Below are 25,013 nucleotides of genomic sequence, written 5' to 3'. Positions count from 1 at the left end.
CACTCTTTCAAAGTCTCTATTTTTCTTATTGACAGCAGGGTCAGTTTTGTGGACTCTTAGTTTATCATACCCTATCTGTGTGGAACATTTATTAAAAACAGACCATCTACAAACAGACCATTTGCAACACCAAGCCTACATATTTCTCTCACCTCTGGCCCGAGCATTGCTGCAGGATCTGTAATTGTTGACATTACTTCATTGATTAACTCAATAGGAATATCTCCCACAACCCTTGGTCTTTTGGAATCCTCCGGAGAATAGGGTTCATTATTTTTTCTCTTTTCTCCTATAAAACAAAACCAGGACAAATTAGAAACAACCAAGCTGTCACAGACCAGCACTACAAAGTCTAGCACTTCTATTATATTCTTTAGTTTGTATGCAAAGTTTGGGGTGATTTTTTTAATCACTACAGAAAGGGAGAAAGAAAATAATGAAATCTGAACAATAATTATCACTGCTGCATTTTGTCTTTGCACTGGAATATTAGCATGAAGCAAGTTTAATACACCTCTCCTCCTATACCTTTGTAGTTCACAGTGAAACTATTTCTCCTTTTAGCTTCAACTTACTCTGCAGTTAACCTCTGTGCTGCTGTCTTGGAAGGACAGGTCACAATACACAAATTATAGTGCATACTTCTGGATAACACGAAATCCCATCTTGGGATTCACTGGACTTAGGTGTCCATTATAGATTTCTTTCACCCTTTTTGTAAACCAAGCAGCATGTACAGTCTGACACATCATACATATTTAACTTAGAAAATCCATATAAAGTTTCCAAATCAAAACATACCATGTTAATTATTAACTGCCCTACTAACTGCAGACTGACCTGTAATATAGCAAAAGCAACTAGTTAAACTCATGAAAGAAAAGTCTTCCAAAGACTAGTAGAGTTATAATAATACTAACAGAGCCAGCTGCTAGCTCAGGATTTATCCTAGGAAAGCATAAAAACAGGAATATCACTCCATGGTTAACTTGTTCCTGTATTTTTTCCCCTAAAGATCTGCTAAAGCTCAGAGCCAGGATGCAGAATTTTGCCTTTGTGACCCAGCACTGAGCCATGAGATAAATTAGTTTGGTTTTGTTTGTTTATTTTTGTGTTGTTTTGGTTTTTAAGATTCTCTTTCTGAAACAACCAGATAGTTTAGGGCCCATTATGCCCATTATTTCACACATATGGTATAGATTGTTTTCCAACAGCTATAGCACTCTAAATATATGAGGATCAAATGTTCATTCATTCCCCTTTTCAGACTTTCAAGCAGTGTAACTGTTTTTAATTCTTTGGTTTTAACAATAGAATTATATAGTTAACCTCCCTTTGCTGTGGAAACTTTGATTCCTGTTCTTCATTTCTTATATTTTAAACAGTCATTCACATGTGAACAGACCTTTCCTTTATTTTCCAAGAGATTAATTTCTTGTTTTAAAATAGAATTTTCTGAAGCAATCTGTCAAAAGCTTTCTGTAAATCCAAGTACACAAAACCCTTTCCAAATGCTCACCAAGTCCTTCACAGATACGTACAATTCACAAGTTCTACAAAAGGCACACTGAATTTCCATGCATCACATAGCTCACACATTTATTCATTCTATTCTTCATCAGTTTATTATTGTTTCTTCTAATTGACTGAAATAGGAGACTTAAAATTGACAGTTTCCTGAAGTCTCTTACAACCCCTTTTGAAACTGGTTTTGCATCTGTGGTGTTTCAATTCTGTAGTGCCAAGGGCAATTCCAATGACAACTCAGCTGTATAACTTAATAATTAGGGTTTTAATTCCATATTTCTTTTTAGACTCTCAAAAAAATGTAAGTTTTCCTAGTGACTACTTACCATTCATTTTGCTGATCTGTTACCAAAAAATCTTCTACCTATTCCCACTTTAAAGACCATTTCCCAATTTGTCCCTCAAAGAAAACTGCTTTTTAGGAGTCACGTTAAGTTCCTCCATAGCTTGAAGGCTAAGAATTCATTTAGCTTTTTCTACTTCCTTGAGGACTTACTTTACATAAGCTCGTGATCATCTCTCTGACCTACAAACTTTCTTGACATGCTCATTAATCCTGAGGTGTTTGAAAAAGGATTTATTAGGAAAATTTATGCATTCAACAACTTGCTTTCCCCAAAACTTCTTTTTTTTTTTTTAACCCTGACCTCATTCAGGTTTTAAATTTAACCTAGTCAGTGTGTTTCTGCTTTTCTTTAACACTCAGATGTATGCAATTTCAGTACCTTGAAAGATTAAGAAAAAATAAAATGCAATGGCTCCTTCTCCTCCGTCTTTATTTGAATGAAATCTTTCTTCATGACTCATAATACATGTACTCCAAGCAAAGTGTTTTTCAACAGCCTCTTCTCCACTAGCAGACCTTTCCCCATTTTAATTTAAACCATTTTTTTATTTTACTTTTTTTGCAAATACAGCTGCCATTTCTGCTAGTTAAACATTACCATAGTGGAGAAAAAGTCTGCGTGTGCACGTCTTTTAGCAAAAGCACCTCATGATCTCTATTGCAGAGTGAAGGTAATGGTCCTGTATACTCCAACTACTGATGATATCAACAGAAGACAAAAAGCAAGTCTCCCTCTTCGTTACCTAGGTTTGGGTCAAGGGCAGAAGCAGCTTTGCAAGCAGGACTCATACTTCCACTGTTGGGTTGCTCCAGAGATGAAGGACTTGCACTGTACGAAACAGATCTGGCAACAGGAGGAGGACTGATAACTGCAATAGCATAAAAGACAAACACAAAAAAATCAGGAAATTGAACCCATTAGGTGCTGACGTACCCATGGAGCCCCTTAAGATTCTGAAGGACTTTCACAACGATGGACCCAACTTCACACCCACCACCTCAGAAGTAACAGCTAACGTGCAACAGAGCAACGCCACCAGTTTGCAAAGAGAGACATTAAAGCTTTATCTCTATATATTTTTCTAAGCTTGTACGTAATGAGACTGTATTACTGTTGGATGAGAGAGATTGCAAATATCAGGCTTTACTACTCTGCAGTGCTGAGCACAAGCTAAGAAAACAAACTTTCTTCATGTACCTGCCAAGCCTGCTGGCATTTAGCTTCATGAAAAGGCTTTTTGTAGGGGTCTATTGAGAAGCAAAATCTCATCACTCAGCGTCAGCTGTCCACTTTAACAGTGTTCAAAGAAGGGTTGGACAAATCAAACTCAATAAAGGGAGAAGCTGTTGCACCAGTTAAGAGGATGAAACTATTATTTTAAAATGCCACAGACTAACATCTCTGAGATGTTAAAAAAAGAAAACGCAACACTCACCCCAAATCAGCCCTGCTTTAATTTGTTTCAGGATTTTTGGCAGACAGGCAGAGGGTTGAGGTAACAGCTTGTAGTCTGGACACCTGCAGTCTTTCTCCCTACATGCTTTTATCCTGGTGTCATCAGCACCACCAGCTCTTTTGTGCCATATTCGTGCCAAGAATCCAGTGCTTGAAAGGTGCACATTAGAACCATAGAACAGTTAGGGTTGGAAAGGACCTTAAGATCATCTAGTTCCAACTCCCCTGCCATAAGCAGGGACACCTCACACTAAACTATGTCACCCAAGGCTCTGTCCAACCTGGCCTTGAACACCGCCATGGTTGGAGCATTCACAACTTCCTTGGGCAACCCATTCCAGTGCCTCACCACCCTCACTGTAAAGAACTTCTTCTTTATATCTAATCTAAACTTCCCCTGTTTAAGTTGAAAGCCATTACCCCTTGTCCTACCACTACAGTCCCTAATGAAGAGTCCTTCCCCAGCATCCTTGTAGGCCCCCTTCGGATACTGGAAGGCTGCTATGAGGTCTCCACGCAGCCTTCTCTTCTCCAGGCTGAAGAGCTCCAACTTTCTGAGCCTGTCTTCATACGGGAGGTGCTCAAGCCCTCTTATCCTCGTGGCTTCCTCTGGACTTGCTACAACAGCTTCATGTCCTTTTTATGTTGAGGACACCAGAACTGTACACAAAACTCCAAGTGAGGTCTCATGTGCCCTGAGGAGAGGGGCAAGATCACCTCCTTCGACCTGCTGGTCACACTTCTTTTGATGCAGCCCAGGATATGGTTGGTTTCTGGGCTGTGAGCACACACTGAAGCTGGCTCATGTCAAGCTTCTCATCAACCAACACCCCCAAATCCTTCTCCACAGGGCTGCTCTGAATCTCTTAAAATGAACCATTCCAGAAATGTACCCAATAGAATGAACTCTGAGAGCAACATGATTTTAGAGCAGCAATGAACTTATGCCTAAGGCATAATTCACTGGTCCCTGGTGCAGACCAGGAATTTCTCACACAAAAAGCCTGTATCTGTCACAGTGGAATTTTCCTACTATTCTAGTAAATTCGCTATCAGATAAAGCGCTGACATGATGATTTTGTCAACTGATAATCAACAATTGCTTCAAAACACTGAATTGTTATAAAATATTGAATACTTGAAAAATAAGTCAACCCCTGAGCTGCATAAATGGCTTTTAAATACTTTTGAGCAGGAAGGGCAGTGAAATAAGATGATCATCAATGTCTCCTGCAATTTTAGGGATGACTTACACCTCAGTATCTTAACTGAGAAAGAGTGCTGCAGAATAGCCGACATGGATAAGAAACAAAGCAAGGAAAAGCTATTAAAAAAACCCAAGAAAATCAAAGGTGTGTGTACAAAGGCAATGGGACATCTGATGTAGAAGGTCCCTATTTCCCTACTACTAGGCCCCTATGTCACTTCTGCTACAGTCAGCGTATTGGCATGGTCCCTATGCGAGGGGACCGCTGTCCAGCAGGTGACCAACTGCAGCCATTTACCCACTGGCCATTCTCACTTGCCCACACCGAGTGCACTTGTGTACTCAAATGATTTGCCTCTGCACTCAGCCTGCTCCACTGGCACCTTCAGTTAGCTGGATTTCATCATCAAAATGGGATCTTTATGTGAGAAAGCATCAGAGAGTGAGGCACCTGTTCTTACTTGAGACGGACTGACTTCAGTATAGGCTGCTATTTATAAAGCTGTGCATCTAAGTCTCATTCCTTAGAATTCATCACTTGTACATGTTTATCTTTGCATTCAGGTTCTCCCTAACACACCATTAAATGCAAATCACCTGTCTGGATTCCCAGCTGGCCAGTTCGGGAACTAGACACCATGAAATCCTGATCCCAAATGGGAGAGTTCTGGCTGTACACTTCTTCTTCCAGCATTGACAGAAACCTAGGCACAAAAGCAGGTGAAATAGTAACAGGAGTATTCAAAACAGGTTCATTTTCAGAATAAGCATTTGCAACTTTTTTAAACTTAAAAATATTTACTGACTCAGTAAGAAAATGCTGTTGGCCAACTAATTTTTTTAAAATAACACACACAAAAATCACAAGGCAGACTAGACATTAAGCATCCTACTTCAGCAGAGTGCTTTCACCTATGAAAATTTATCTTTGATTATAAGCAATATCTACCTAATTCACAAATGCAGAAACACTTGCAAACTACTTTTACAGGACAAAACTGTATACTAATAAGAAAGTTACAAGTTGACAGATGCCAAGGTACCCATGTTATACAATGATGACAAAATATGTCTATTTTGACAAACTAGTGTTTTGCAGATGCACTTGTTTTCTGCTTCTTACAGATTTATAAAATCCCAGACTTAGTTACTAATAATGCTCTTAAGAAGATATTTTCATTCCTTTAAACATCCTATTGTAACATTTAATTGCATGTTTGCACTTGCGTAACAGTATTTTTAATCTTACTTTGGTACATTTAGAGAAACAGTGTTATTTAAACCTCTTCCAGTATTATTATATGTGAGAGAAATTCCACAGATAAGACTATCCAGCACGCTTGCCTTCCCAAGGCTAATACATCAATACCCTCTGAGAAGCAAGATAGCTGCTTATCCTATGTTGCACAAAGCAGGGTTTCAGAGCAGAAGTTGATACGGCACATTTTTACTCTCTAGAGTCATCTATATGTATAGAAGCTGCCCAGGTGAAACCAACAGACTGTTGAGTAAGACTTCCTTGAACAGGATAAGGATCTTCAGGATCAAGTCCTACTCTTGTATTTGATATATAGGACATTTATATCTAAGCACAGCAATGCGTGGTGTTTGCTGCTATCTATACAGCTGATAACAGCTAAAAAGTTTGTAACAGCTACTTGGCCATCTCTGATGGAGCAGAAGCACCGAACAAACTTCAGCCACGGCTACATTAATAGGCAGCCCAGAGGATCTGTGTTCAGACTGCTCGGTGACTATTTCCTAGGTACACACAGACATAAGCTGTGGGTGCTCCCTTTGTCCAGGAAGGAGCTGCCAAAGCAGCCAGGAGCCCAGCACTGATACCAAGCACCAGCTCTGTGCTCTGAGCTGCAGCTACTCCACAGGGTTCACTGCCTAACACCAGCAGAGAGACAAATGCAGCCCATAAAAGATTTAAAACATTATTCCTGTTTCCCACAGATCATCAGCAAACAGTGCTCGTCTGTCTTTTCTCCTCCCCCCGCCCCCAGCAGAATATTAAAAGGAACTGCAGTGAATAATAATGCTTTTCAAATTATTTATCTAGGGTGTAAATGGCAGTGGAAACATAGGGGCATATGCACACCTCCTTCCTCCGCAAATCTCCTCCTTGTATAAATGCAGTGTCAAATCCTTTTTTATACCTATTTCAGGACCAGATCATGATCCTATTCCCAGATATACACAAACATTCCTGTATCAGTAGCAGTCTACCCCAGAGACAGTTTGCATTCTTCAAAGTGGTAAAAGGCGCTATCAATAATAGTAGCAGCAAAAAAAATCTTGCCTCTACTCAGCTTTGGAAAGCTCATGTCTTTCATTCCTCTGAGTACTAACCCAACTCTAGCCCCAGACAGTAGCTTGCATAGCATCACTGCCACCAGCTCTCTTGTAGATTCAGTTCCTTTGTCATTCGGAGGCACAGACTTTTAAAATATGGGTGGCAAGAGAGCCAAGCCACCTTCACAAAACAGGGATATTTTAAGAGACATGTTCTTTTCAGGACGCATACACTGAATGAATCCGTTACCACCACCACCCTTAACCAGCAGTAAAATGTTTTAAATCAAGGACTGTCGAAGTTGAGCATGTTTCGAGACAATTCATTCTTCCATATAGCGTATATGTAACACTTGCCATTTAATTGTGAGACATTATCATCCATATTCCACTACTGGAACAGGTAGTCAATATGAAATTCTTCAGTTTAGGATTCACTAATGCAGCTTTATACCAACTAGTCTCATCTTTGCCAAATGCACACGTCTATTCTGGGGGTGGGGTTACTACTTGTTCCCTATTACAATGTTGAATTAAACTGAAATTCTTAGCTGTATATAAACTCCAGTACAACACTCCCTTTTTTACTGCTCTGTCACAAAAGCAGAAATGTTTTGGAGATCTGGAGCTATGTTGCTTCCAAGAACTACAGAAAAAACAATTAGGTGATCAACAATACCTGCTAACAGGCAATAAGCACAATCCCCCAGCAAGATGAATAATCCTTTTTATAAAGTAAAGCCCTAGGACAAAGGAAAACAAGCAGCTGTGTACATAAAATACACTAGTATAAGTTATGGCAGAAAAGAAAACTGCAGTATCTACTTGTTATTGAATAAAAGAAGAAACTATTTTAAGCTGTAGGTAATTTCTCCATTTCCATGCCGAAGTTGCATATTACTAGTTAACCTTCAGTGCAGGCACATTGCGACCCCTTACTTTGGAAAATGGGTGAGGATTAGTGTTCGTTTCTCTTGAGGAAGCTTGTCTTTTTCCTGCCTGGCCTGCTCCAGCAGTTGCCGTCTCATTACAGTAAAAACAGAGCGAAGCAATGTCCTACCAAAAACCTGGGTGGTTTCATACCGAGGTAGACTGTCACAGAACTGAGGGACATTGCAATAACAAAGCCACCTGTAAAGGGGAAAAAAGCCAGGTAATTATCACCATCTAACATACGAATTAATGCAATAAAACCACTACCCACATCATTTATAATGCAGCTGAGAGCTATATGACCATATAAATCTGTTCCACATCAAGTCTGGACAGAGTTAAGCAGCACTTATATTGCCCAGTTTTTTAAATAAATGACAGACAAGTAATTCTAAATCTCCATATATTCTTTTTCTCTGCAGTCTAGTTTCCACAAAGCACTCTTGCTCCAGACACTAACCATAGATCACATAAAATTCAAGTTGATGGCAGGTATTCTCTCCATGTTCAGCCTCCCACGTCTCTTGCCTGCAGCTCCAAAGACCCTTACGCTGGCCTGTTTTCTCCTCTTTAAATGTCTACATTTTCCCACATAGATGCAAAAGGGGCAACACTTTTAATGAGCTCCAGCCCAGTCTGACTGGACACCCACCAAGGTCTTCCTACTAGCTGGCTTCTTCCCATTACATCCTTACTTGATAGTCTTTCGGTTACCAGTCACTCCCTCCCTAATGAGTTTTTCATTAAACACATGAAATAGAGCATGTCATGTTACTCTTCTTGGAAAAGAGACCATGGTACCGACGCGTGGGTCATATCTGTTAATTTTACAAAGATTTTGATACCTGCATGTAACTGAACAGTTAATGGTAGCAGAATCAGACTGCAACCATTACGAAAGCTCCAACCATGAAAAGAAAATGGTAAGAACTGGGTGCAAACAGACTGTGCTGGATCCTGGCTGTGTTTTCTCATCTGGACCCAAAGTATAGCCTGTCTTAAAATGCTCTCCCAAACTCTTGTGTCTTAATCTTTGAAAACACAAGAGTTGCAAAAGAGTTGCGAGATACTGTTGTTTGCAGACCTCTACTCCCTGTTCTTGGCTGATAAAGCACACCTCTCGATGTGTGTGAATCTCTGATACAGTTTCACTCAAACCAACAGGTTTTCAAATGAAGCTCACAATGACAAGTTAGATCAGCTGGGAAGAGGTTGCACTTTGGGTTGGGAGGAACCTTAGGGACTGCAGGCAGGAAGGTTTGAGAAACCACAAGTGACAAAATGATTAACAACGAAAGTCACCACCCGGAGCCAATGCTAGCTATTGATTCCCAATAAAAGTTGACTCCAACCACAAACAAATGGAGGTCAAAACCCACCAAACATGGTCTTAGGAGCCCCGTGATTATCAGTAACTGTTCTTTACACCAGATAGTTATTTGAGGTACAAGTCATCTGAGAGCATTCCAGTTGGACACAGACACATGCAGTCTGCTCTATCACCAGCCACAGTCTCAACTCACACCAGGATCTGCAGTTCTCCCGCAAGGAGCTGAGGTTTGTCAAAGGAATGGCCACCAGGAAAGCAGGCAGAAGGGCAGTGCTCATCCTCAGCTAGGAAAGGTGTCCCTGGCCATTCCTGAGAACAGGCATGCTGGCAGATACCTTTGTTAACTGCTGTCTGTGCTCACGGACAGCATGTTAACTGTTGCCTGTATCAGCAACCTTAACTGCTGTCGCTGTGCTAACTGAAAAAGGCACTGCACTATTGTTACGAGAAAAGCAAAATTAAGAGACACCCAGCTTTTTATCCTAGCTCTTCTTTCCTCCAAGTTACTCCCTTGAATTCTGACAACATATTAAAAGGTCATAACAAGAACTATAATTTTAAGGAACTTACTACCCATTTAGCACACAAGCACTTTCAAAATCATTTCAATTTTTCAAATCTGGTTTGGTTTCAAAGCGTGATGCTTTACCATGCTTAATGTTATCTTTTCTTTTTGTTTTAATTAAGTTGAATTACAAATTGCCTGAATTTTATCTTACATGAGGCTCCCATCTTAACAAGTCTGAGAGCAACTCTGCAACACAAGACATGCAAAAGCATTGTCAGATACAAATGTTCACTACCTCTACTCCCTGTTCTTGGCTGATAAAGCACACCTTTTGGAACACAAGGATGCATGTGAAACTCTGATATAGCCTCAATAAGATCTTCAGGTTTTCACAGAAATCCCATGACTGCAAGCATTCACAAGGGGCACCTGTGGCATACAGGTACTGGTGTATTCCTGAAATGTATACATGCCATATGTGTAAGCAAGATTTGTAACAAGCAAGAGCACCATTACCTGGTATAATTCACTTTATACCCTGCAATATCATCATTGGGCGATCTTAGTCTTCGCTGAGAAGGTGTCTCCAGGTGCCAGTAGTTAATGCGGTTCAGAAACATTTTAGCCAGTTCCACTATTGTTTGCCTTTCCTTTGAGGGTAAGTGGCTAAATTTGTACTGCACAAAATTATTCACACCCTTAAAACAGAAGAAAATTATGTTTAATTGCTTAGCCGTAATTTTTGCAGGAGCACCCTTGAACATTCCTCACTTTCTGTTTATTAACCCTGAATTTGCATTACATGGGAAATAAAACAAATACCAGAGACCATGAACCCCTTACTCAACTACTTTTGTAGCTGCCAAAGGCTGGTTCCCCTGTAAAACAGCAGCAGGTACATCCAGATGTTTTATTCTATCTGCCTCCAGCAGCTGACTTAAAGGGCAAGAAAGGAAATTCTTTATTCTTCCTTGCTTCTTGAAGTAAAAAACTTCAGTGAACACAGAAAGATCTGGTAGGCTTTGTTCTACATGCTTACATATGCACAATTTTGCTGATAACCATGCTGCATGATTTATTTCCTCTGTAAATCAAGTATAAACTACAAACCTCCCCAGTTATTTTTCAGTAACTAGGGCTTGTGGACTTCTAGTTAAACTTGTGAATACACATCATATTATTTCTTCAAAAAGTGCTAGTATTTCACAAGTTTGTCCTCCCACTGTGCTTTGCATACTGTCCACTTAAAAAAAAATGCTGAAGATAGTTAAAATGTGTGAAGTTCTGCAATATATATACACAGATTATGTTATAAATGAATTATAATACTGACGCTTAGAAAAAGATTCTGTGTGACTGAGTTGCTGAACTGCTAACAGAATTAAAAACCTTGGTCTATTGCAAGGGAAAATCATTGCAAAATACAGCATAAGAAGAATTACCCTTTCATCTCTACGCGTTACTTTCTTAGGCAAATCGAACTGTATGAAGAATGTGATGAAAAAATATATAGTACAAAACTTTTTAATAGTATATTTTAATGACTAGAAGTGTATGAATATTACACACACTTATTCTTTGTTCATACTCAATCTAAAGGAGAACTTAAGGTGAAGACTCCCCAGAAATTCAGCAATGAAGTGTTTTGATTTTCCTAAATTATAAGAAGTGAGAGTTGCAAGGAAATAATTACTGCACGTAACAGACTTCACATTTAAAATACTCTGTTTAACAATAGAGCATCCATTCATCTACTGATGGGAAAACATTGAGCTCCCATTTCAGTGAGGTATGTGAGCCTCTGCATAGTCTCCCTGGAGCTAATGGCCCACTTCTGTGCTAAAAGTGCATTCTCAGGAGCTTGTTTAACCAAATCTGAATTTGTCATATGTTCTTCATCCTCTGAGAGTTACAAAAGCCTCAGTTATTCTTTGTTTTCGGCTCTGGTTTTTGTTGTCTAGTCTTTGAAAGAGAAGGCTATGATCTCACTGAATTGGATTGTTCCAATTGATTTATAGAAAACAAGTGTCATTTTAATATTGGATTTCAAAACTTCAACAGCATTTTTCATCACTTGAAACAAAGAAAGATTAGAACTAGCACACATGAAAGCAATATTTTAAATTCATTCTCTAAAACCACAAAAAATGTCAGTTTCATTAAAGCATAAGATGAATGATGAAAAAAAGTCAAATAATGTAACTATTGTGCCAACACTAAAGGAGAAGCAGCAGCAGGTCTCCTACAGTCGCCCTCTTTGTAATATACAAAGTAATATACAAAAGCATGTGCACACTGCCTAAAATGCCATATTTTCAAAACCAGTGTTTATGTTTAAAAAAACAAAAGGAAAGAAAAAAAACAAAACCCAAAACAAACAATCTCCCCTCCAAAAAAACATGAAATAATTAAAAATAAAGCAACACACAACCAAACCCATGCTTTGACTGTTTACCTGTTCAATACTGGGTTTCTCAAATGGGGGACTCTCCAAAGATCCTTCTACTACAGGTTTTCCCATTTGTAAAATGCACTTCCTCAAAAGCTGTTGAAAATACACAAATTTTTAGAAATTAGGATATTTGTATACATGGGGTCAACTGAAGGCAGAGGTGCTCAACACACTGCAAGCAGCAGTGAAGATCTCCTGGCTATATATTGGCTTGTTTAGTCATCTGAATTTATAGCTACTAAACTACATTGTGAATGCAGCCTCTTAGAAATGTAAGGAGCTTCTCCAAGCAAATGCAGGCAGCTAAGTTAACACTTATGTCAACTGACTTTTCCTGATATGCAAGTGAAGATGGTTATTACGGCTTGCAGGATGCACAGTTTAGACATGGGACTCAGGGTCAGCTCCTTGACCATCTGGATGACTTTGTAGTAGTATATGGTACATTGCAAGTACCAGAATGTCTCACCCATACTTAACTACTAAAGCATCACGCTGGAGAAAAAGTCTCACCAGATAAAGTCAACATATGCATAAGGGGCAGTGACATTGGCTTATATGTGAGAAAGTGAAAAACCTGAGATGATACTACACAAGTGCAACTTACTTTGAACAGGTAGAAATAAACTTGCTTGGTGTCTGCATCTTCTTCTTTGTGGACACAGGTGAACAGATACTCTACGTCCAATACGATCCCCAGGAGCCTATTCATTTCTTCTTCAGATACATTCTCCAGGTGAGAAACATGAGCAGCTAAACGAAATAAAAATCGAAACCTGTAAAAAGCCTGCTGACAGAACCAACAGCACAAGTATTCCCTAAGATATCTCAAACGAGGTCATAATGGTAAAGGCACTGATCCTTTAATAACCTACTTAAACTTAACATCTTCTCAGAGGTAACTGAAATATGCGCCACATCGGAGCAATGTGTAAAGGTAGTCCAGTGGTGGTAATTCCCACAGCAGAGGAAGGATGGCTGGTAGGAATCACAGAGACTGTTAGTTCTTAAAACAGACCACAGAAGTCCTGTTGATACAATTATGTTTCAATATATAAATAACTACACACATTTTTGTCCAGGTACTATGCTTTTGAGACAAGGTTTCTTGACTAAAGAAAATAAATCCATAATTCCCATAAACTTGGTAATCCAGGTGTCGAGTAGCACCTTATCCTGTGAAGAGTAAAAAACCAAACCAAACCAAACAAAATTCAGCTCTATAAATACATTTTTTGTTTTAAACTGGACATTATTGGCTAAGTCTCTTACTTGCATATCATGTAGGGTCAAACTATGCTTTATGCACACTATACTAACAAAGCTGTTGCAGATTGTACGTGCTCATTTGTTCAGAAGTTTAAAAAAAAAAAGCATCTTTTAATGTAGCACAATTTCCAAGTGACAAACTCCCTTTTATCAACTCCAAAGGCAAATAGAGTTCCACATCTGTAATTTCCAAAAGCTTGAGGCTTCTGCAAGTGAAGCGGGACATTCATTTCAAGCTGGTTTGAACAAATGGCCTCAGGAAAAGAGAAGGCAAAAAACCCCAAGAAGTCAATTCCCAGAAAGAGGATATTTGCATTACAAAAAGCAATGACCTTCTCTGACTCCAGGCCAATGTATGTGGTTATGCACATCCTTTCCTCTGAAAGGACAAGAAATATCATTTAAAAGAAAAGGAAAATTATCTAAAAGGTTGGGCATATTAGTTTTTCTATAAATTTAATCAACATTTATTTCTTAGATAATTATTATATTATCTCAGCTATACCAATGTTGTTAGGACCGGTAAGAAATTTTCAAAGCAAATCTGATTCCTTAGTGAGGGAGGAAGTAGGGAGAAATAACATGACTTGAAAACAATCATACTTATTGGCCACCCAACAAAGATGGTTTGTTTGGGGAAGGTTGGTATGACACCTGCCAAAACATTTAAAATTCAATAAATTTGTTCAGCTTCAAGTAGAAAGGACACCGTAGCTCAGGATGTTAGAAAGATGCCAGCAACTGTTTCCACTTAAATGAACATTTATAATATAGTGTCTTAAGTTCTGAACATACGCTCAGAAACGAAAGGTGGAGAGGGGGCCATCATGAGCTTTCTTCAAGGTCAAATATTCAGCATTCTGGGCAGAATAAAACCAGCTGTCTGTTCTTATCTTGCAAAAGTAATAAATTCCCTTCTAGATAAGCAGTGCATTAGAAATTGATAACATACCGAAGAAACCTTGCACTCAACTAACAAATGAATAAAACATCAGCACAAGAAGCTACTTCCACGCAGTTTCTATAACAATACTGAAAGTTACCTTGATTACTTAGTGGCTGTATTTAAACATTTTATTAAAGTAGAAAATTATTACCCACAAGGTGAATCTAAAAGCAACATAAGTGTATTACCATCATGCATTTACTACCTGTTACCATTTACTGTAGAGTCACCAGTGTTGCTACATCAGCCCAGCAAAAACTATCTTTCTTCAGATGTTCACAGTCCATTCCCAAATTCTTGTGGCCATTAGCAAACCTTTTATTAAATCAAAGCTTTTGTACAGTGACATTAAACACTGCATTACTTTTGACTAGTATTATAACAGTCCCATTCATCTCTATTACCCAACCAGTACAACCTTCCTCAGCTGCTGCTGTGCTTGCAAAAAAATAATTACAAATTAAAACAAAAATCACAAGTATAAGTTGCTACAGTACGCAGAAGAAGAAAGCAAGCAGAAAGAACAAGGCCGATGTAACGATATGAAGACCTGAAAAATACCGAGTTATTTTAGTCGTGCAACTTCAATAAGCAAGTACTTGAGTGTATGGTTGAGGAGTAGTGAGAAAATGGGTTAATGAGGAAAGTGTCCAGAGTCTCTCTCAAAATTAGTGTATACGTAAAAACACTAGTAATCTACATAGGACAGGCAAACCAAGAAATACTTCAATATGCTACATGAAGGTGCGTAGCAGGAACTGAAGATGGTGCTCGGGAAAAAAAGGTTGACTGAGTGTGTATATAGTGTACTAACATATTAATGAATTTGTTCTAAAAGTCAATCAAGACTGAAAATGTTTACCAGCAGGAAACCGCACCAAACCAATTAAATATGAAACAGAAAAAAGCCTCTATGTAACACGTGGTCTTGATGCTGGTGGAGAATGAATTCTCATGACACCCAAGTCAGTCACCACTTTATGGCAGTGATGCAATACACTGTCCAAATAAAAGAAATATTCGTTAAAAACCCAGTATTGAGACAAGCTGTGGGGATGAGCCACAAATAGAAGAACACGAGTCATATGTAAGCAGGCAGAATACAAGAAAAGAATACAAAAAAGAATACAAATCATAGGCACGTAGACAGAAATAAGCTCTATAAGTTAATACATGCCACCAAACAGCTTTATGCACCAAAAACTGCACTGCTTGAAGATTGAACCATATCCCCAAAAAGAAATGTCTCAAACAAGACTAATGTCTAGGATTGCCTTCAGAAGAAAACATTAAATTAAAGAAAAATGCAAAATGCCAAAACATCCTATATTTTACATCAGGTACGGCTTTAACCAGACAGGAATTTCTACAATGCTATTTCAATGTCTCTCCAAGGAAGCGAAAATGCAGTGCAGATGATAATCTGAAGCCTACGCACCTTGTGGTCAGTCTGGTTTAAAAGGCATTCAGCAGCAACATGCTAATTTAGAGGAGACGAATAGGAAAATTATCTTGGAAAACACTACTGAAAGACATATTTCTGCCAGTAGTGTGAAGAAGCACACAGCAATTCATTTCAGTTATTTCAAAGGAAACATCATCCTTATAAGCTGCAATCAAAAGAATAAGAAATTTTACCTTTTCTAAAGCTAGCAATATATAAAATACAGTTTGTTCCATAAGATATATTTGATGGTTTCATAGTACTGATTTTCCCTGGTTCCCTACCTAAAGAGTCATTTAAGATTTTTTTAATAGAGCAAAAACAGCCTCAGCCTTTGAAAGAGCTGAGTTTTTCTACAAAATACATAGGATCCACAAATTCTGCTGAAGAAGTGGGAATTGACAGACACAACATCTCATAATATTTGGGTGAAAAAAAGAAAGAACCCTTTCTTCAAAGGCCACAAATGAAAGGGATGGGTAATACAAGCTACCCTAACTGCATAACCAAAAGCAGCACAGAGAAGCTGTGTGATGAAAGACTGAAAGTGACTTGACTAAAGCCACCAAACTTTCTGTGATACTATGCATTTGTTAATCTTCTCCTGCAAGTAAACCCAGAGATTTGGGACATCAGGAAAAGGAATGAATCTGCTGAAAAGCCCAGAAATAGATCAGATGTAGTTAGAGCATAAAAAGAGGGGAAAAGTAGAAATAAATCCCAATTTAAAAAATCCTACACAAAGTACAATATTATTTTCAAAGACAGACAAATCAATGATCCATTGAGAAAGTCTTAGATTTTCTTATTTCACTGTCCTAAGTTTTGGACATCAACAAAATCAAATATCAACTGCTTCTTTTCAATTAGTTCTGAAAATTATTTTAGCTCAGTTATTATTCAATATTTGCTATTATATACAGAAAAAGTAATCAGCTTTTATTCTGGATGCACAAATTCTTATACAAACAATACAGCGATTCACTACCCTTTTTCAGGCTTTGTGGGTAAATTATTATTATTATTATTCTCAAAAAAAAGCCAAACAAACCCACAACAGTATTAGAGAGTGGATTTTGAGCAGCTTTTTCTAAGATCTGCAAGCTGTCTGCACAGCACCTTAAGACAGTGCTAAGACGTACAACCTTAGAATTTTTTTCTGTGACACAGAATAGGCACAGCTCTTTCTGTAGGTAAGAGAACATTGCTTTAGCAATGTTCAAGAGTATTTTATAGCTTATTCTGCAGTAAGAAAACATAATACAGCCTACAGGAGAGAGTCATTCACGTTGTGACTAAGGCTGCTGACAGATAAAACCATGTGAGGTTTACGTGTATGTTACACAAAGTATTAAAATTGTTATGGGTAGCTTAACAGTGCTTTCGCATTTTAGAAAGTATGGGTTGTTAGAAGTTGTACCTTACTTCATTTTCTTCAAAACTCATTTTAGGACATTTTGATCTAAGTTATGGACATTAACACCCAACAACCGTAACCCCCATCTCTAGGGCTTGCCATGGCATCTTGACTTTTATCTCGCAAGAGCAGAGCAGAGATTCCTGGGTACAGGCACGTGAACTGCGGAAGCAAGGCCAAAGCTTACCGAGCGCGTGGCTGCAGCTGCGGCAGGGCTCCGCGAGGCTCACCACTGCCTGCTGCAGCTCTGCCCGGGGTGGTGTGGGAGGTGGGTTGGGGTTCTTCCACCCATTGCATTTACAGGATTCCTCAGCCTGAAATCAAAGCAAAGCAGTATAGATCAACACTGTGAAACACAGGAACTTGCTGAAACTGCATTATTTCAAGGGCGATAAAAAGTAACATTAGCTATAAGTTGGGGTTTTTTGATTTGTTTTGGTGGGGGATTTCAGCGTGTTTTATTATTGTTGTTGCTTTGTTTGTTCTCTTTTTATCTACCACACAGCTAGGCTTTATTTTCTAGAAATAGTCAGAAATAGAATAGTACCCCAAATAGAGAGATTAACACTGTTCTAGTAAGCTTGGAAAAATACATACACAAACTCTGGCTAATTTCTTTACAGAAGCCCTCACTAGTGGAAGAAGTATCCAAACATTTACTGGTACAACAACATGTACAGCTCCTGCCACCAAGACAAACACAAACAGGTTATCAAACACGTTTATCAATATGTCATCAGCTGTACCGGCAACAAGGAATCACGCAACTAAAACCAAGCCTATGACAACCCAAGAGGGTTAACTACATACTGAAATAAGCAAATAATAACTTCACTATCAGAGAGTGCTCTCTGAGGCAAGATTCGGACACAAAAGCAACAGATGCCCAAGAGAGTGACACTACCAATGCAACTTGATGCTTACTCTAAGAGGTTTATTTACACTTACTAAGTATGAAACACCACAGATAGACTGCAGTTAAAAGGGGTGGCCATGAAGGGAGAGGTTGTGACTTTCGTAACTGTGTCTCAAATTACTCAGAAGTTCGAAGTACCAATTCTAGTTATCCAAATTCGAGCTTTATAGGAGGGGATTTTCTTTTGCATATCTAAAATAACTTGGTTATTTTGTCAGTAAAGTATTTCTAACATGATTCATGCTCCTATTTGAACATCTAATTGGAAGGAAAACATGCTTTTCTGCTGTTCAGGTATCTGTGCACTGGGCTGTCACAAGATACTCATGAATTTGCACTGCCAAGACCTCAGCGAGGAAAGTATGCTAACTGCTGCATAATATTTATGACTGAAACAACCTTAGCAGGAAAAATTGTGATGTTAATATATCCAGCACTAAAGTGCAATTTTTCAAACCCAATTCTGAATATATTTAATGCAATCTATTCCAGGAACCTATTTCATTTTCCTTTTATGTTTCCAAATCCCATCTTACCTAAGGAAGAAGCACCCAGAAGAAGCAGAAAGGATCACAGCTTGACAGCTCCTAAGACTGACAGCTTTGATGATTGATGATAAATTGTTCTTCTAAACTAATTTCAATATTCAGCAACCTGAGCATTAAGAAAACTGCTGCCTGCATTTTGCCGAGCACCACACGAGGTTTTTACCATCTCTAATGTTTAAGTATTTATCCAGCTGGAGTCCTGGCCCCTGATGCCATAGCCTCTGCCCACACCCGCGGCAATCTGGCAGATACTAAGGGATGTGAGTGGCACTTTCGGCAGCCAGAGATGACTCAGAAATCCACCTGCAAGTGCCCAGCAAAACCACTTCCACATACTTGCCTTGGAAAGGGGACAACCTACATTGCCTGAACCCCCTGGCTCTCCAAACTCACTGCGTGGGTGCCGACTGCCTGCCACCACATGTATTTATAACGTGGCATCAGGGGAGTTTCAGTATGAAATAGGGGCAAGATTAAAACAGGTTTGGGGTATTCTAAGTCTCATAAAATGTAATCTCTTTTCTATGAGTAGTATGATTGGCAGGGAAGTGAAAAAGGCCCAATGTTATTTTACAGCAGAAACCACCTCTTAAAGTTTCACAGGCATGGAGCCAGTTTTACTCTTGTTTGTTATCCAGACCTACATCACCTCTTAAAGTTTAATGACTAGAAAGGGAGACCAGTGATTGAGTGATACCTGCGAACCAAGGACTGCCCTGACACAGGGACTTCGGACATCTGTGAGATGGTGTGAAACCCCACTTTCAATGAGCGTCTCAAACTAAACAAAAATCAATGCCAAATAAGCTGTCCACATTTGCTTTGTGGGAGAGGCAACTGTTTCCTTGCTGTGAAAGTTTTTGCAGTTAAGACAAGGATAAAGTAACTGCCACACTAAAAAAAATATCAGAAAATGACATCATGGCCAAAGAAAATTCAAAAGACAATCGTATCGAAGTTCTCAAACAAAAACTGATTGAATATTATGTTAGGGAAGTAAGATTTGATCCTTCCCACGCAGCTGTCCAGACAAATGTTCAACACTGTAAATTACTGACAAATACCATGCTTTTTATTAATTGCCTTAAATCATACTAAATGAAACACGTCCAAAAAAAACCACACCCCTCAAACTAGGCTCATGATTTTTGAGAAGTATTTCTCCAAGTGGAAGCAGCATTTCACAGAAGCTCACCACACAGTGTTTACTATCAAGCCTAAAAGCTATCAACAGTGAGTAACTACACAAACTTTAGTGTCACACAATAATTAACAGCAAAGATGCAAACAAACAGATGTACGAATCATGGTAACAGCTCAGTTAAACTGCCAAAAATAAATATCAACCCACCCACAGAAGAATAAAAACAGCGTGTTCAACAGCAGATTTTTTCTGCCCTCAGTAGTATTTCCTCGCCAGATCTTTCTGAAGCAGCTGTTAATTTGTATTGTTCAAATTATTCCAGAGACCTTTCTCAAACAACTACCAGGGTGGCTTTTTTTTTTTCATTAATCTCTCCATAAAACACCAGAAGCAGCATAAATGTTCTGTTAACCAAGGGGAAACACAACCCAAAAAGGTCCTCTTTAGAACTGAGCTTTCATTGTAGATGTTGACAGTGCAAGTATTTTGCAGTGAATACGCAATGTGCATTCCTCAGTGGCTTAAATTGCTGAGTTGTTTTAAGGCTTCCATGGCGTTTTGTTCATTCAATCCTTTCTTTTACTATCTTCAGCTTTTTCCTTTCTTTCTTCCTTTTTTTTTTTTTAAGTGCCACTCATCTGCTTTTCATTAGAAAATAAAGTATGACTTCACCTCCACAAAAACTTACTTTAAGATCAAAACAGTTTCGAGGAGAGGAAGGAAAAGAAGCATTTGAACTAGCACACCCAGTCCTTGTTTTCTGGGACATCTGCATGGTTTTGATAAAGCCACTGGAGAAAGTTGGGGACTTCTGCATTATTGAAGCCTGCAAAGTAATGACCGTTATCTTTGCAGGCCCAGGGATCACCAACACTGCACCTTCATTGGCAGTTTTTAATAAAATTGGATGAGTGCAATGTAATAAAACACAACATTTAGATGCTGTTGTCCCCACCTCCCAAAAAAAAGTGACAAAATTATGTACATTTTGTATTGCACAATATAGTTTTAATCTTTTTTTTGACCCCTTCCACATTAGGTTACAATGTGAGAAATCGAATTATCCGATAGCTCTAGGCAGTGAAAACTGCAACTCTGGACAAACTAAAGTTACTGTTTCCTTTCCAATACTGAATATACTGATAGCAGCTCAAAAATAAACAGTGAAAAAAACCCAGCACATTTTAACATACATTGTTAGCATTTTATTTAAAAAGGAAGCACCCAAAAGTTACAACATTGCACATTTCACCACTTTTAAGTGGCTTTCAGGTGTCTAAATGATAATCAATAAATGAGGAATGTTACAGTAACTTACAGACTAAAACATTCCTCCCTTTTTCGGGAGGAACATGCAAGACAGTCCGGAGTTGCAGTTTTCACTGAATTTCAAAACAGCTGTTATGCTGGGCTCGCTTTCCAACTCAAAATCATACAGGTTGCCGTTTCGTAACCGAGATGCAAAGCAGACTCAACAGATTATATATACACAACATTAGAAACCTTGCTACTTCCAGAAAGCATAATTATTCTAGAAAAAATATTTTTCTACCCAAGAGTCACGTAAAATACCCTGTGAGTTTTTTCTTGCAAGCAAGAATCTCAAACTGATGCTTCCAACAAAGCACATCACACAAACTATAACAAATACATGGATGAATTTAAAATACATATTTTTCCTACTCAAATGTCCAGTACCCAGCAACCAGATAGTAAGACACTGCTTGGAGAGCCATTCATATGTATGAGGTGACCCATAATCAGTTCAATGTTCAGCTCAAAGGATCAATAAATGTTCTTTATTGATCAAACTAAGTATTTTATTCCCTGCATTTTCCAGTTTCACTTACAGAAGAGATGTAGGCTACCATATAAAGCTTTTATAAAGCCCAGTTCCCACCTTGTAAAGATAATGGTAGATTCCCTATTTAAATTAGAGGAAGATGCTTTAATTTGGCCTGTGACATCATAAAACAGATTCACCCCACTATGAAAATGATGTAGGAGGGCTTTAGATGTCCTGTATGTCTCCTTCTGCACTTCCGCAGAAAACAACTTCAATACAATTCGAGTTGAGCTTCAAGGATCTGTACTCACACTGCACAGAGCCCAGCAGTAACATAGCCAAGTCTGCCTTGTCTTAATCTCCCTTATAAAAGTCAGAGAGGGGAAAAATATTTCATTACAGAAACAGTGGTGTTTACCCTGTGAACTTTTTTTTGCGTAGGAGCAGGAAAACTCCACAGAGGTCACTCTAGGATGAGAAGTGGGGAGAAGTGCCTCTACCAGATTTTACTGCAACCTCTGCCACTCACTAACTTGCCACAGGGCCTTGGCCAAGCCATCTCACCATAACCCTTCCCACTCTGTCCATTTTGTGTATCTAAAACACAAAGTCTTTCTTCAAGGAGGTATTATTCCCTGATACTTGTCCAAATGCCTTAGGCTACTGGGTTCTAACTGTATTTATAAGCATCCAGGCATTACTGTAAGATATATATACTGAGAAATAACCAATTTCACAGAAAACTTAGTATACTAAAATAGTACATATATCAACTTGTTTATAAGAAAAACTCCCAGTGAGACTGGAGAGAGTTGTATTTGCACATACTGTAAACCAATAGGGGAAAGAAAAAGCCAAGGAGACTTCCTCCTACATCTTCATTAAAAATGTTTATGTGTGTAAGTCACACAGTGCTGCTTTTATATAAAAGTGCTGCAAGCTTGCATGCCTAATGCTCAATTTCATACTGGATGAAACCAAAATGATGTATATAGCTATTCATACATGCACAGATACAGCAAGTGCCAAATACAAAACCCTGCACAACATACAGCACTACTGTGAAATTGCGAGAACTGTGCCAACTCCTAATTATATATCTTATTCTACCACCACCGAACTTGGGCACTTAAGAAGGTTTGTCTTACACAGAAGAGCTTGTTATCTTCTTTCCACCCCAACCTTTTCTTACACAAGTGGAGCAGCTGAACAGCTACAACCCTCCTGTCCCAATTCTTTACCAGGAAAAGGAAACAAACCCCACATTTCTCTAGCCTGGGCAGCAGGCTTTAGCTAAGAGCTAAACTTCACTTTTGTTCTGCTCAGAATATGCACACACTGAATGTGTTTTTGCCACCAGTCTTTGACTGTGTTTCCCGTGAAGAAAAGGGATCACTGAGGAAGATCCAGGAGGTCCCTCTTGGGGATTGAGCACCCTACCCCAGAGCAGTGCCTTCCACCCTCTTCTGCTCAGCATTTCTTCTGTTGCCTGTGAGACTCGCCTTCTACACCACCACCACACCAGCCTCTCCATCTTCTTATGTTGCTGCCCTTCATCACTAGCAAACACACACTCCCTGCCGCTGCTACTGCCAGCATCTCTAAGGTTAAGCTCCTAATAAACTCTGTGTGCTGAATTCTGTAACGAATTCATGTGGAAGAAGATGATCAACGCTAAGGGATGCTTTGTGCCATTACATATTTTGTGCACTCCAACTTGTACAGATCTATGTATATTTACACAAGATTCACATATGGCCACTACTTGAATGGGCAGAGACATCCCCTTCGGAGATGGTGTGTTTGCCTTCTCCCACCCTTTTTCACTCACACGCAGAAACCTGAAATAAATGGAGAGAAGTCGCAACCCATAGTAAGAAAAAGTTTGAACTTACACTCTGCACTGCTACAGTTTCCTGCAAACCACTAATGTCGGAGCCAAGCAGTGTCGTTTTGGAGCACCTGCCAGGTGTTCAGGAAGAAAAACAACACATTCTTCCATCCCGTGCCATCCTTCCTCCTTTATCCCACAGGAGAAGCCACTTGATTAGTTCACAAGGAGCTTCCTGTCTGTCTACTTGCTTCTGTTTTGAGGCCTGAAAGCAAGCTGCCTGCCAGATAATTACTGAAGAGAAGTGAAATAGCAAAGGTTGGTTTTCCATTTTAATCTGCACACGGAGCAGTGTTTAGCGCTGCGTCTGTGTCTAGATCCTGGCAGGAGGAAGAGGCCCTGGGGTATCCCCAGCCACAGGTCCTGTTCCATCCATCACTGGAGTGCTAATGGAACATGCACCCTGGACTTCTCACAGAAGAGGGCCAGCAAGGGCACCCCTGCAGAGGATCAGCAGCACAAGCTGCCACCATGCGGATAACACCCTTTGGGGCAACACTCCTCAGGAGAAGGCTTTTGCCCTCACAAAGATCATCAGGAGGTACACCAGGAAGAGAACTGACCAGGGAAGAACACAAGTAATTCACACACACATACTCCTGACAGCCAGCTCCATTTAACAGCAAGCCTTGGTAACAATAAAACATGAGAGTGCAAAGGGGACTAGGCACCAGGAAAGCTGCCACATAGCCTCAAGTTTCAAGTACACCAGCTGCTCTTTTAACTTGCTGACACCAATGTAATCTCGCAACGTCCACGTATGCACCGACACTGAAGCAGAGGTGCCTCCACATTTGGCAACAGCCAAGAAATTTAAATGTATGTGGCTTCCTTAATTTGCCCTCACATGACACCATTGCGCCATGCCTTCAGCACACAGTTAAAGCTCCTCACACCACCAGGCAGGACTATAGAGCTGGACCGTGATGCTTCCTCATGTACATTAGCATTTAGTCTGGCCTTTCACTTAGCATTTGTTGTTGAAGAGGTTGTTCACCCTGGAGAACAGAAGGCTCCGTGGAGACCTTACAGCAGCCTTCTAGTACCTAAAGGGGGCCTACAAGAAACCTGGAGAGGGGCTTTTTACAAGGGCGTGTAGCGATAAGACAAGAGGGAATGGATTTAAATTGAAAGAGGGTAGATTTAGATTAGACACTAGGAAGAAGTTACTTGCTGTGAGGGTGCTGAGGCGCTGGCACAGGTTGCCCAGAAGAAGCTGTGGCTGCCCCATCCCTGGCAGCGTTCAAGGCCAGGTTGGACGGGGCTTTGAGCAATGTGGTCTAGTGGAAGGTGGAACTAAATAGTCTTTAAGGTTCCTTCCGATCCAAACCATTCTGTGATTCTATGATTTGCCATCGGTACAAGAACAGAGAAAAATGAAATTCACGTGTCTCAGAATCAGCTATTTTCAATGCTGCAAGCGTTAGTAAGGGATCTGACATCAGCCCTGCCAACCTGAACATGTCAGACCCGCCGTGCACCCAGGAATTGCCCTGACAGCAGCAGCGCGGCCCATGCTTGGAGCACACTGGGCCTGCTTGGCACGTCGCATGTGCACGCACAGCCGTGTTGTCACAGACCTCCGAGGGCAG

At 39.6% G+C, this 25,013-nt stretch overlaps 1 protein-coding gene across 1 annotated transcript in view; it reads right to left on the bottom strand.

Annotated features, from left to right (window-relative positions):
• The window catches only part of KAT2B (K(lysine) acetyltransferase 2B), a gene marked incomplete at both ends in the record, with an annotated part of 25,403 nt that extends 7,953 nt beyond the window's left edge, over positions 1-17,450 (bottom strand). The window contains 8 exons of the mRNA XM_010021322.1: positions 153-289; positions 2,617-2,742; positions 5,134-5,240; positions 7,777-7,968; positions 10,125-10,306; positions 12,064-12,153; positions 12,668-12,813; positions 17,324-17,450. Coding sequence (XP_010019624.1) covers positions 153-289; positions 2,617-2,742; positions 5,134-5,240; positions 7,777-7,968; positions 10,125-10,306; positions 12,064-12,153; positions 12,668-12,813; positions 17,324-17,450 — 1,107 coding nt within the window. The remainder of the gene's footprint in view (positions 1-152; positions 290-2,616; positions 2,743-5,133; positions 5,241-7,776; positions 7,969-10,124; positions 10,307-12,063; positions 12,154-12,667; positions 12,814-17,323) is intronic.
• Between the last annotated feature and the right edge of the window lie 7,563 nt (positions 17,451-25,013).

The sequence above is a fragment of the Nestor notabilis genome, unplaced genomic scaffold (assembly GCF_000696875.1).
Source record: "Nestor notabilis isolate BGI_N333 unplaced genomic scaffold, ASM69687v1 scaffold8019, whole genome shotgun sequence".
In the NCBI taxonomy this organism is placed as follows: Eukaryota; Metazoa; Chordata; class Aves; order Psittaciformes; family Psittacidae; genus Nestor; species Nestor notabilis.
The sequence above is the reverse complement of the archived record's forward strand: the minus strand, read 5'-3'. Positions and strand labels throughout refer to the sequence as shown.